At 47.3% G+C, this 12,983-nt stretch overlaps 1 protein-coding gene across 1 annotated transcript in view; it reads left to right on the forward strand.

Moving 5' to 3' along the window:
• LOC139162872 (zinc finger protein 493-like) overlaps positions 1-12,983 on the forward strand; it is a 54,623-nt gene that overhangs the window by 23,551 nt on the left and 18,089 nt on the right. The window contains exon 7 of the mRNA XM_070743743.1: positions 5,420-5,429. Coding sequence (XP_070599844.1) covers positions 5,420-5,429 — 10 coding nt within the window. The remainder of the gene's footprint in view (positions 1-5,419; positions 5,430-12,983) is intronic.

Below are 12,983 nucleotides of genomic sequence, written 5' to 3' on the forward strand. Positions count from 1 at the left end.
CTCCCATCCTAGCACTTTCCCGAGAAATCCACCAGGGGGAGCCAACTGCCTAGGGAAGGGAAGTCCAGGCGCTTCCTTAGAGGCGAACGTGACGACTGGCTTTCCAAAGGAAGCTGAGAACGAAATGACATCATTGAGCCTTGGCATTCTAGGACGCCACACTCGCTTTTCTTAACCCCTGGCAGGACACGGAGGCTCCGGCAGCAGCGCATCCCGACGTTCCCTAGGTGAGGAGGGGCTCCTCTCGGGTCCCATGCTCCCCAGCCAGCCTGTCCCTGCAGGGAGGAGTGGGGGGAGGGGAGGGTGGACCTTGCCTAGGCCCAGCAGGAGAGGAAAGAAACCGGACGAGGAGGAGGCCGAATTCGCACCAGGCTCCCAAAGGGCTCGATCCTGTAACCCGAGAGAGAGAAGCGGAGTGGCCTCTGCAGCTGCCTTCTTCCCGGCCCTGCTCGGGGCGGGGGTTGGACCTCGGCTCTGCGCTGGGATGAACCTGTTGGCGCTCTGGGCAGGTTCGGTGAAGGTCGCTCAGTGGCTGAATTCCATTTTCTAATTTTTGGCCTTTGGTTTTCCTTCCATCTCCGAGACAGAAACCGGAAGCCATTTGGGGTCTTTGCAAGGGAAAATTTTCTCCTGGGGGAAGAAAAAAGAGCGGAATCACCTGGAGGGATCCGTCCTGTGTTCCCAGAAATGGTCCTGTGAAGTAAAAGGCATCTGGACACCCACAATTGTCCTTGGACCCATTTGGAGTTGCTCTGCAGGAGAGAGAAAGGATGGAGACCCCACCTGTTGCAAAGGAAGGAAGTGGAAAAGTCCCTTCAGCTACTCAGCCTGGGAAGGGGGGGAAGCTCTGGACTGGACCCGGGCAGAAGATCCTGGAGGAAGAACCCATCCTCCTTTCAGAAGTTCAGCCCTGTAATTTCATCCAATACAGGGAGGCTGAGGGTCCCCGAGGACTTTGCAGCCGACTCCACGACTTGTGCAAGCGATGGCTGAGGCCAGAGAAACACACCAAAGCCCAGATGCTGGACCTGGTGGTTCTGGAGCAGCTCCTGTCCCTTCTGCCCCCAGAGATGGAGGGCTGGGTGCGGGAGTGTGGAGCAGAGACCAGCTCCCAGGCGGTGGCCCTGGCGGAAGGCCTCCTCCTGAGCCAGGCGGAGGAGCAGAAGGAGCAGGTCCAGTTGCAGGTGAGACATTTTGGGAGCTCAGAACGGAATACAGTAGTCCCTCGCTATACTGCACTTCACCTACTGCGGCTTCACTTCATCGCGGGTTTTCAAGGAATATTAATGAGAAAAATCATTCGCGGACCTTCGCTGGTTCGCAGGTTTCTGAGGAAGTCGATCAGCAGATTTAAACAGCCCGCCGAAGTCGATTGGCAGGTTTTTTTAAAAAAAAATATCTAAAATTGTAAATACTGTATTTAAATACTGTATCTAAAATAAATACTGTGTGGGAAGGGTTTATAAACACTTAAAACAATGAAAACTTACCAAACAATTACAATATAAATACTTAAATAAGTACTATCAGTCGATAAATTCCCCATCGCGGATTTCACCTATCGCGGCCGGGTCTGGAACGTAACACCAGCGATAGGTGAGGGACTACTGTAGTGTGTTTAATACTTCATCCCTCCTTCCCTAACTTCTCTGGCATTTATCCCATGTGGCAGTTCTCCAATTCTTGTAAAACATTGTTCCATTTTCTCACTCAACCTCATGGATGGATATTGGGGGCTTTGAGATTGTGTTCCGAATCTGGGAATCCACTTTGTATCATGTGATGTACATTGTGCTTCCTTTTTCCTTCTTCCTATTTGAAGTGCTGCACTGTGGAGATCAGAGATCCTGAGGGAAAGAAGAATCCATCAAATCCCCATCAGGAGATATTTTCCTGGAAGATCCCTTGGGAAGATCAAAGTCAGGACACTTCAGGAGGTAATGGAAGATCCTTCAATTACCCATCTGTCCTACCTCTCCCCCCCTACTTTTCTATAGAATATCCTCCTATTTTGTTAATTATGCATTTTGAAATTATTTATTCCTTGCAGAGAAACAAAGAATGAAGCTTTCTGATTATTATGATGAAGATCAAACAGCGGCTGAACCTCCAAATCAAGTAAGAAAGGGGGAAATTATTAGATTTCTATTCTTCCTTCAGGAAGTGAAGTGGGTGTGCAGAGGGCTCTCTCCTTCTATTTCCCCCGATTTGGCCAGGATTATTTTTGTGTTCTTCCACAACATGGAAAGCAGAATAGCATATGGGTCATTCCATGTGAAGTTGACCAGTGGTCCCCAACTTACCATCTCAGATTTTGATGAAATTTGGGACATAACTCAAATAACTATCGCAATAACTATCGCCCAGTCTCCAACCTTCCCTTTATGGGGAAGATGGTTGAGAAGGTGGTGGCGCTCCAGCTCCAGCAGTCCTTGGAAGAAGCCGCTACAGCATGGAAACTGCTTTGGTCGCTCTGATGGATGATCTCTGGCGGGCCCGGGACAGGGGTTTATCCTCTGTCCTGGTGCTCCTTGACCTCTCAGCAGCCTTTGATACCACCGACCATGGTATCCTTCTGCGCCGGCTTGAGGGGTGGGGAGTGGGAGGCACTGTTCTTCAGTGGTTCTCCTCCTACCTCTCCGGTCGGTCACAGTCGGTGTTAGTGGGGGGTCAGAGGTCGACCTCTAGGTTGCTCCCTTGTGGGGTACCTCAGGGGTCGGTCCTCTCCCCCCTACCAGTTAATATCTACATGAAACTGCTGGGTGAGATCATCCAAGGGCATGGGGTGAGGTATCATCAGTACGCAGATGATACCCAGCTTTACATCTCCACCCCTTGTCCAGTCAGTGAAACAGTGGAAGTCTGGAGGCTGTTGGGGTCTGGATGGGTGTCAACAGACTCAAACTCAACCCTGATAAGACGGAGTGGCTGGGGGTTTTGCCTCCCAAGGACAATCCCATCTGTCCGTCCATTACCCGGGGGGGGGGAATCACTGACCCCCTCGGAGAGGGTCTGCAACTTGGGGGTCCTCCTCGATCCACAGCTCACATTAGAGAAACATCTTTCAGCTGTGGCGAGGGGGGCGTTTGCCCAGGTCCGCCTGGTGCACCAGTTGCGGCCCTATTTGGACCGGGAGTCACTGCTCACAGTCACTCCTGCCCTCATCATCTCGAGGCTCGACTACTGTAACGCTCTCTACATGGGGCGACCTTTGAAAAGTGTTCGAAAACTTCAGATCGTGCAGAATGCAGCTGCGAGAACAATCATGGGCTTTCCTAAATATGCCCATGTCACACCAACACTCCGCAGTCTGCATTGGTTGCCGATCGGTTTCCGGTCACAATTCAAAGTGTTGGTTGTGACCTATAAAGCCCTTCATGGCATTGGACCAGAATACCTCCGGGACCGCCTTCTGCCACACGAATCCTAGCAACCAGTTAGGTCCCACAGAGTTGGCCTTCTCCAGGTCCCGTCGACTAAACAATGCCGTTTGGCGGGACCCAGGGGAAGAGCCTTCTCTGTGGTGGCCATGGCCCTCTGGAACCAACTCCCCCCAGATATCAGAATTGCCCCCACCCTCCTTGCCTTTCATAAACTCCTTAAAACCCACCTCTGTCGTCAGGCATGGGGGAATTGAGATATTCCCTTCCCCTAGGCTTATAAAAAATTTATGCATGGTATGTCTGTATGGATGATTGGTCTCTTAAATTGGGGTTTCTTTTTAAAATTAACTTAAATATCAGATTTGTTTATATTGTTTTATTACTGTTGTTAGCCGCTCCAAGTCTGCGGAGAGGGCGGTATACAAATTTGATGAATAAATAATAAATAAATAAAATAAAATGATATAAAACTATGCTGTGCAAAATCTTAGTTCAAAAGACTAAAAATTGGGAGTTCTAGGAGACCTCAAATAAAGTTTGCAAAATGCTGAGTCGGCAAAAATGACATTTTTAGGCCAACTTCTAGAACGTGGCAGTTTCAGTAGTATGTTGGAGTTATTTGGAGAACCATCACACCTTGTAAGGCTTTATAAACCGGCAAAACCCCATGTACCTAGTCCTCTTACTTCTTCTATGGTTCAGGCTCAAACTTTGCAAAAAAAATTCCTGAAAAATGAATTTACAGCAATCTTCAGGCTGCAGTAGATTCAAAACTACTTGGCCTTTCAGGTTGATTTTCGGCAGATGTACTAAGTACACAGCTGCAATGAGTACTTGCAATTTGAATAGAATAGAATATAATTTTATTGGCCAAGTGTGATTGGACACACCAGGAATTTGTCTTGGTGCATATGCTCTCAGCGTACATAAAATAAAATATACATTTGTCAAGAATCATGTGGTACGACAATGATTGTCATAGGGGTCAAATAAGCAATGAAGAAGCAATATTAATAAAAATCTTAGGATATAAGCAACAAGTTACAGTCATACAGTCAACATGGGGGGAAATGGGTGATAGGAATGATGAGAAAAACTAGTAGAATAGAAGTGCAGATTTAGTAGAAAGTCTGACAGTGTTGAGGGAATTATTTGTTTAGTAGAGTGATGGCGTTCGGAAAAAACCTCTTCTTGTGTCTAGTTGTCTTGGTGTGCGGTGCTCTGTAGCGACGTTTTGAGGGTAGGAGTTGAAACAATTTGTGTCCAGGATGTGAGGGGTCAGTCAATATTTTCCCCGCCCTCTTTTTGACTCGTGCAGTATACAGGTCCTCAATGGAAGGCAGGTTGGCAGCAATTGTTTTTTCTGCAGTTCTGATTCTCCTCTGAGGTCTGTGTCAGTCCTGTTGGGTTGCAGCAGCAAACCAGACAGTTATAGAAGTGCAGATGATAGACTCAATGATTCTTCTGTAGAACTGTATCAGCAGCTCCTGGGGCAGTTTGAGCTTCCTGAGCTGGCGCAGAAAGAACATTCTTTGTTGTGCTTTTTTGATGATGTTTTTGATGTTAGGTGACCATTTTAGGTCTTGAGATGTGATAGAACCTAGAAATTTGAAAGTCTCTACTGTTGATACTGTGTTGTCTAGTATTGTGAGAGGTGGAAGGGTGGAAGGGTTTGCAGCACATATAAGAGTTCATACAAATCTAATAAAGAGTTCATACAAATCTAATAAATAAATAAATAAATAAATATAAGAGTTCAAAGTTGGTATTTAACAACTTTTTGCCAAATTTTGGCTATTTTGATGCCCTGTTTGATCCTGTGGGACAGCTTCAATCCTCCTCAATTTAGCACCATTAGAAAAAGCAGATCCTCTTCTTTAAGAATATACTGCTTTTATTTTTGTGTCTCTTTATATAAGCAATGAAAAAATCTCAACTGTTTGGGGGCAGCCTGTGATTTCTGTGCTGCACCCTTGATACAAGTGCAGTAAAAGTGATTCTTTTTTTCAATAAGTAGCATTTAGAAAAAAATAAAGAACACAAGATGTCATAAGACTGTGTTCAAAAATATTAAAAACCAGGAATGTTTATTAGGAAATGGAAGGGGTCCGAAAAAGTAGGACTGGGCTTATTATTCTGGGGGACTTCAACCTGCCGTCACTCGGCGGATCCTCAGGGTTAGCACAGGAGTTCATGGCCACCATGACAGCCATGGATCTGACTCAAGTAGTTCAGGGTCCGACTCACGAGGGGGGGGGGGCACGCACCCAACATGATATTTCTCTCGGAGCAATTGAGCAATGATCTGAGACTAAGGGGCTTAGATATGTTGCCTTTGTCATGGTCAGGCCATTTTCTACTGCAGCTTGAAGTCTTGGCTTCAATCCCCCCTCCCCCCACAGGGAGGCGGAACCGATTAGGTGGTTCCGCCCCAGATACCTAATGGACCCAGAGGGCTTTCAGAAGGTGTTTGGGGTTATACCAGGCCACAGTTCGACAGAGTCGCTTGCCAAGGCTTGGAACAAGGCTGTGACAGAGGCTCTCGACCTGATGGCACCATTGCGACCTCTCCATGGTGCTAGACCCCAGAGAGTTCCTTGGTTTACCGAGGAGCTCCGGGAGTTGAAACGCCAGAAGAGACGTCTAGAGAAGCGCTGGAGGAAAAGTAAGTCCGAATCCACTTGAACACTTGTAAGAGCTCATGTTTAGACTTACAATGTGGCGCTCAAGGCGGCAAGATGCGCGTATCATGCCGCCTTGATTGCATCAGCGGAATCCCGCCCGGCCGCTCTGTTTAGGGTGACTCGCTCCCTCCTTAACCCGGGGGAGTTGGGGAGCCCTTGCAGAGCAGTGCCGAGGACTTTAACTCGTTTTTCGCTGATAAGTGAGTAGAGACTCCCTGTCCAAATAAGGTCACAACTGGTGCACAACTGGGCAAATGCCTCCCTCGCCACAGCCAAAAGATGATGGTCTTAAGTCAGCTGTGGATTGAGGAGTCTTCAGAAAGGGGCGGTATACAAATCTAATAAATAAATAAATGAAATAAGTAAGTTATGGACTCTCTCTGAGGGGGTCAAAAGTCGCCCCCCCCCCCCGGGGTGATGGATGGACAGGTGGAGGTGTCCTTAGGAGGCAGAACCCACAGCCACTCCGTCTTGGTGGGATTGAGTTTGAACCTGTTAGCACCCATCCAGATCACTTCCACTGCTTCACTGATTGGACACAGGGTAGAAATGTATAGCTGAGTATCATCAGCATGCTGATAACAACTCATCCCAGATGATCTCACCCAGCGGTTTCATGTAGATATTAAACAGCAGAGGGGAGAGGACCAGGGAAGAACCTATCTATCTCTCAGGGCAACCAAAGCAATTTCCGTGCTGTAGCAAGGCCTGAATCCTGACCGTTGAGGGCCTAGATAATTGGCTTCATCCAAAGACCTTTGGAGCTGGAGCGACACCTCCTTCTCAACAGCCTTCCCCATGAAGGGAATATTGGAGAAAGGACAATAGTTGTTAAATACAGCTGGGTTGTGGGAAGCCTTCTTGAGGAGGGGGTGCACAAGTAAGTGCCTCCTTGTAGGGAGCCGGAAAGGACCCCTCCCTCAATTAAGCATTGGCAATATGGATCCAGCTTCGTGTCAACTCACAGCTGGCCGAAACCAGCCAGGAGGAACACCGGCCCAATAAACAGGTGGTGGAACTCACAGCTCCAATGGCCTTGTCCCCTTCATCAAGTGTTACCAGGTCAAACTCCTTCCATACAGGTGGAGTAGGACAGGCTCCTTCACCTCGACTGACTCGTTGTCAGCCGACACTACGTTCCAATTGGAGTCAAGGTCTGTCCAGATCTCAGCTATTTTAACTATGAAAAACTTATTAAAGCCCTCAGCACTACTCTGCAAGGGTTCGTCAACTCCCCCTGGTTAAGCAGGGAGCGAGTCACCCTAAACAGTGGCTGGGCGGGATTCCGCATATTATTATTATTATTATTATTATTATTATTATTATTATTATTATTATTATTATTATGTCAGTACAACACAGCAAACGAGATCACTATGCTGGATTTCGTATTTCATCACCAGTCGGGCGCTTCCCAAGCACCTAGGTCTGCATGATGTAGCGGCGAATAATGTTTGCCGATCCCAGTAAAGCGGCCTTTTGCAATTGACAGATGGAGATTTTGTCAATTCTGATGGTTTTCAAATGTCCGCTGAGATCATTTGGCACTGCGCCCAGCATGCCAAGGACCACTGGGACCACTTACATGGGCTTATGCCAGAGTCGTTGCAGCTCAATTTTTAGATCTTCGTATTTCACTAATTTCTCTAGCTGCTTCTCCTCAATTCTGCTGTCTCCTGGGATTGCGATGTCGAGGATCCATACTTTCTTTTTCTCCACAATCACAATGTCTGGTGTGTTATGCTTCAGAATACGGTCAGTCGGAAGTCCCACAGTAGTTTTGCTTGCTCATTTTTGACCACTTTTTCGGGCTTATGATCCCACCAGTTCTTTGCCACTGGTAAATGGCGGTTCCGGCACAAGTTCCAGTGGATCGTCTGTGCCACAGCATCATGTCTATGCTTGTAGTCAGTCTGTGCAATCTTTTTGCAGCAGCTGAGTATGTGGTCGATTGTTTCATCTGTTTCTTTACAGAGTCTGCACTTTGGATCGTCTGTTGATTTTTCAATTCTGGCTTTGACAGCATTTGTTCTAATGGCCTGTTCTTGTGCCGCCAGTATTAGTCCTTCTGTCTCCTTTTTGAGTGTTCCACTTGTAAGCCATGACCAGGTCTTTTCTTTATCCACTTTGCCTTAAAAGAAAAGACCTGGTCCTGGCTTACAAGTGGAACACTCAAAAAGGAGACAGAAGGTATTATTATTATTATTATTATTATTATTATTATTAATTAGATTTGTATGGCGCCCCTCTCCGTAGACTCAGGGCGGCATACAGATGCATTCAGGGTGACATTATCCGTGCATCTTATCATCGGGAGTGCCACTTTGTAAATCTCCATATGAGCTTTTACAAGTGTTCGGTCAGATTCGGATTTACTTCTCCTCCAACGCTTCTCTAGACATCTCTTCTGGCTTTCATCCCCCGGAGTTCCTTGGTGAACCAAGGAGATCTCCAGGGTCTACTGTCACAGGGAGATTGCAAAGGCGCAATTCGGTCTAGAGCCTCTGCCGCAGCTGTATTCCAGGCTGCAGCAAGCAATTTTCCTTCTATATCTAGAGCTAATCTTCTTGAGCATTGTTATTCCTGTCAATTTGTTCTCGTCTACAAATTTGATAGTTCCCCTTCTATCCTCTTGTCTAAATCATTGATGAATGTGAAAAGATCTTGTGAATCCTCCCGTTCTGTTCTTTTCCCCGTGTTCAGGAGAGTCCTGTGTCCTTCGAGGAGGTGGCTGTGTCTTTCTCTGAGGAGGAATGGTCTCTGCTGGATCCTGACCAGAAAGCGCTGCATTCGGAAGTCATGCTGGAAAACCATAGGAACGTGGTCTCTCTGGGTAAGAGTTTTCTAGTCGCGAATCAGAGTTCAAGAAGACAGATTATAGTTAGTTTTTTATTTAAAAAACCAATTTGATGAGATATCGTCTTCTGGGAGGGAGAAGGAAAGGATTTGGCCTTCTGGTGCTCGAATGAAGGAAAGAGTCAATGTCTCTTTGCTTAGATGCTTTCTGTGTCATTTTTAAAATCTATTTTTCCACTTCTATTTGAATTTACCTGTGGAGGCTGAAAAGAACAAGGTGTGCTTTTATGTGTCCTCTGGAGGTCATGTGAGAGGACTGTGTTGTCATTTGTACTCTGAAACCTCCAAAATTGTGTGAGGACAGAACTTTCACATCCAATTCAATTTATTAGATTTGTATGCCGCCCCTCTCCGAAGACTCGGGGCGGCTCACAACAACAATAAAAACAGTATAACAATGGAACAAATCTAATAATAAAATTACATTAAAAAACCCCAACAATTTAAAAACCATAGAACACATACATACCAAACATAAAATATAAGAAAGCCTGGGGGAGATGTCTCAATTCCCCCATGCCTGGCGATATAGGTGGGTCTTGAGTAACTTGCGAAAGACAAGGAGGGTGGGGGCCGTTCTAATCTCCAGGGGGAGTTGATTCCAGAGGGCCAGTGCTGCCACAGAGAAGGCTCTTCCCCTGGGGCCCACCAAACAACATTGTTGGTCGACGGGACCCGGAGAAGGCCAACTCTGTGGGACCTTATCGGCTGCTGGGATTCCAGCCATGGAAGAGTTTTCTCCCAATCCAATTCAAGATCAAAGGCTTTGTGCAGTGTCACTCAGAGCTTCCTAGGGCACAGTTAATCCTCGAGTTTATTTATTTATTTATTGGATTTCTATGCTGCCCTTCTCCGAAGACTCCAAAGAGTTATGACAGTTCACTTAGTAACTGTTCCAAGTAATGACCAGCCGTCCCCCCGAGTATTTGAGACCCAGTCCTGAAATAAGAACATTGCAGTGCCGTGGCCATCATTCATACTTGTGAATGACAGCAGAGGTGTTGCAACATTCGCCCTATATATTCTCCCCCCCCCCCCCCGGTCCTGCCAGGACTATAAGACGCTCTTCCTCCCCCCTCCGCCCAAAAGTGGGCAGAAATGTCTATGCGTCTTATAGAGCAGTGTTTCCCAACCTTTTTTGAGCCGCGGCACATTATTCATGTTTTCAAAATTCTGGGGAACACTGAAGGGGGGGGCGGGGGGGCTAAAGAAAAGTTTGGACAAAAAAAAATCTCTTCCTCCATTTCACTCTATTTCTCCCTCCCTCTTTCTCTCTCTTCCTTCCTTCCCTTCTTTCTCTCCATCCCTCTTTCTTTCTTCCTCTCTTTTTTGCTCTCTTTCTCTCTCCCTCCTTCCCTCCCTCTATGTCTTTCCCTCTCCCTCCTTCCCCCCTTTCTTTCTCTCTCTCTTGCTTTCTTTCCCTCTCTTTCTCTTGCTTTCTTTCTCTCATTCTCTCTCCCTTCCTTTTTCTCTCTCTCTCTTTCTCTCTCGTTCACCATGCCAGCAACAGAGAGAAAAAGAAAGAGCGAGAGAGAGTCGGAGAGAGAGTGGAGTGCGCAGCAGCCATCAGCCTCCTCGCCCTCCCAGACGTCCCCAGCGCCCGGCCTCACGCCACCTCCCGTTAGCCCGGCCAAAAGCCACACAGTCCCGGACTCCCGGATCGCTTGCTTCTCCGGCCAGCGCGGCGCTTTCCTGGGCAGATGGTTTTGCTGACCGGAGAAGCGAGCGATCCGGGAGTCCGGGACTGTGTGGCTTTGCGCCATGAAGAGAAAACGGCAGCAGGGAAAAGTCGGCCGTTTTCTCTTCATGGCACAAAGCCACACAGTCCCGGACTCCCGGATTGCTCGCCCCAAGGCAGGAGGCGGCGGAGGAGGAGAGTGGGCGGATCGGGCGGGCAATGGGGCAGGGCGGAGAAGCCAGGGGCGCGTTTGGCCGGAGGCACCGTGGGGAGGCAGGGGCAGGGAGGTGCGGCAGTAGGTGCCTCCGGCCAAACGCGCCCCTGGCTTCTCCGCCCTGCCCCATTGCCCGCCCGATCCGCCCACTCTCCTCCACCGCCTCTTGCCGCGGCACACCTGACGATGTCTCACACCGGTTGGGAAACGCTGTTATAGAGCAATTATGTGCCCTGGACGTGACACGCAGTGGCCAATTTTTTTTTTCTTGTTTTGTTCCCTAAACCTAGGTGTGTCTTATGGTTGAAAAAAATACAGTACCTTTCAACCATGTGGTGAGCATTTGGTTCCTTTGGCTATTTCAGTGCATTTGAGCTAAAGTAGTGAGAGATACGTGAGATCTGTTGTGGGAAATCTAGCGTTTGCCCAGGTTCGCCTGGTGCACCAGTTGCGGCCCTATCTGGACCGGGACTCACTGCTCACAGTCACTCATGCCCTCATCACCTTGAGGTTCGACTACTGTAATGCTCTCTACATGGGGCTACCTCTGAAAAGTGTTCGGAAACTTCAGATCGTGCAGAATGCCCATGTTACACCAACACTTCACAGTCTGCATTGATTGCCGATCAATTTCCGGTCACAATTCAAAGTGTTGGTTATGACCTATAAAGCCCTTCATGGCATCGGACCAGAATATCTCCGGGACCGCCTTCTGCCGCACGAATCCCAGCGACCGGTTAGGTCCCACAGAGTTGGCCTTCTCCGGGTCCCATCGACTAAACAATGTCGTTTGGCGGAACCCAGGAGAAGAGCCTTCTCTGTGGCGGCCCCGACCCTCTGGAACCAGCTCCCTCCAGATATCAGAGTTGCCCCCACCCTCCTTGCCTTTCGCAAGCTCCTTAAAACCCATCTCTGTCGTCAGGCATGGGGGAATTGAAATTTTCCCTTCCCCCTAGGCTTATAGAATTTATACATGGTATACTTGTATGTATGAGTGGTTCTTTAAATTGGGGTTTTTTAGATTATTTTTAATATTAGATTTGTTCACATTGTCTTTTTTATTGTTGTAAGCCACCTCGAGTCTTCGGAGAGGGGCGGCATACAAATCTAATAAATAAATAAATAAATAAAATAAAATAATCTTCTCGTGTGATCTTGCACTATAATGCATTGGGCCTCTGTTCCCTGCTACTAACGCCTCTTGGTTTTTAAAGACTTTTGCCTTGGATGTCATGCAGTCTGCAGTTCTTAAAAGAACGCGGACCTAAAGTACTGTGGTGTGAGATCACGCAAAATTAGTAGCCCGAGATCTTCCACTACTGGTCTCATGTGATCTTGCACTAAAGTACTTTAGTTCTCTGTTCTCTGAGAACTGACAAATGTACCACTACGGATAAATTTCCTGACAGTTAAAACAGTTAGTCAGTGGAACAGTTTGCCATCAGAAGTTATGAATGCTCCAATTGTATCACCGTTGTGTTGGGAATGTAAAAAAGAAAAATGATGTTTTTCCCACTTATAATGGATGTGCACTAAAACAGGAACCTATTGGAATATGAGAGGGAAATGGTTAACAGAAATTCTAAAGGAGAAAATAGAGAAAAAGGCAGATTTTTTTTTCTACTTGGGATTTTTAACAAAGTATATAAAAAAGAAGATAAATTATTATTATTTATTAGATTTATACGCTGCCCCTCTCTGGAGACTCGGAGCAGCTCACAACAAAAACAACAATGTGACAAATCCAATATATTAAAAGACATCTAAAAACCCATTATTAAAACCATGCAGCACAATCATACCATACATAAACAATATAAGCCCAGGGGTATCTCAATTTCCCCATGGCTGATGATACAGGGGGGTCTTCAATGGCTTATGAAAGGCAAGGAGGGTGGGGGCGGTTCTGATGTCCAGGGGGAGTTGATTCCAGAGGGCCAGGGCTGCCACAGAGAAGGCTCTTCCCCTGGGGCCCGCCAGACGACATTGTTTAGTCGATGGGACTCGGAGAAAGCCAACTCTGTGGGACCTTATCAGTTGCTGGGATTCGTGCAACAGAAGACAGTTCTGAAGGTATTCTGGTCCGATGCCATGAAGGGCATTACCAACACTTTGAATTGTGACCGGAAAGTAATTGGCAGCCAGTGCAGGCCGCGGAGTGTTGACGA

The sequence above is a fragment of the Erythrolamprus reginae genome, chromosome 2 (assembly GCF_031021105.1).
Source record: "Erythrolamprus reginae isolate rEryReg1 chromosome 2, rEryReg1.hap1, whole genome shotgun sequence".
Lineage (NCBI taxonomy): Eukaryota > Metazoa > Chordata > Lepidosauria > Squamata > Dipsadidae > Erythrolamprus > Erythrolamprus reginae.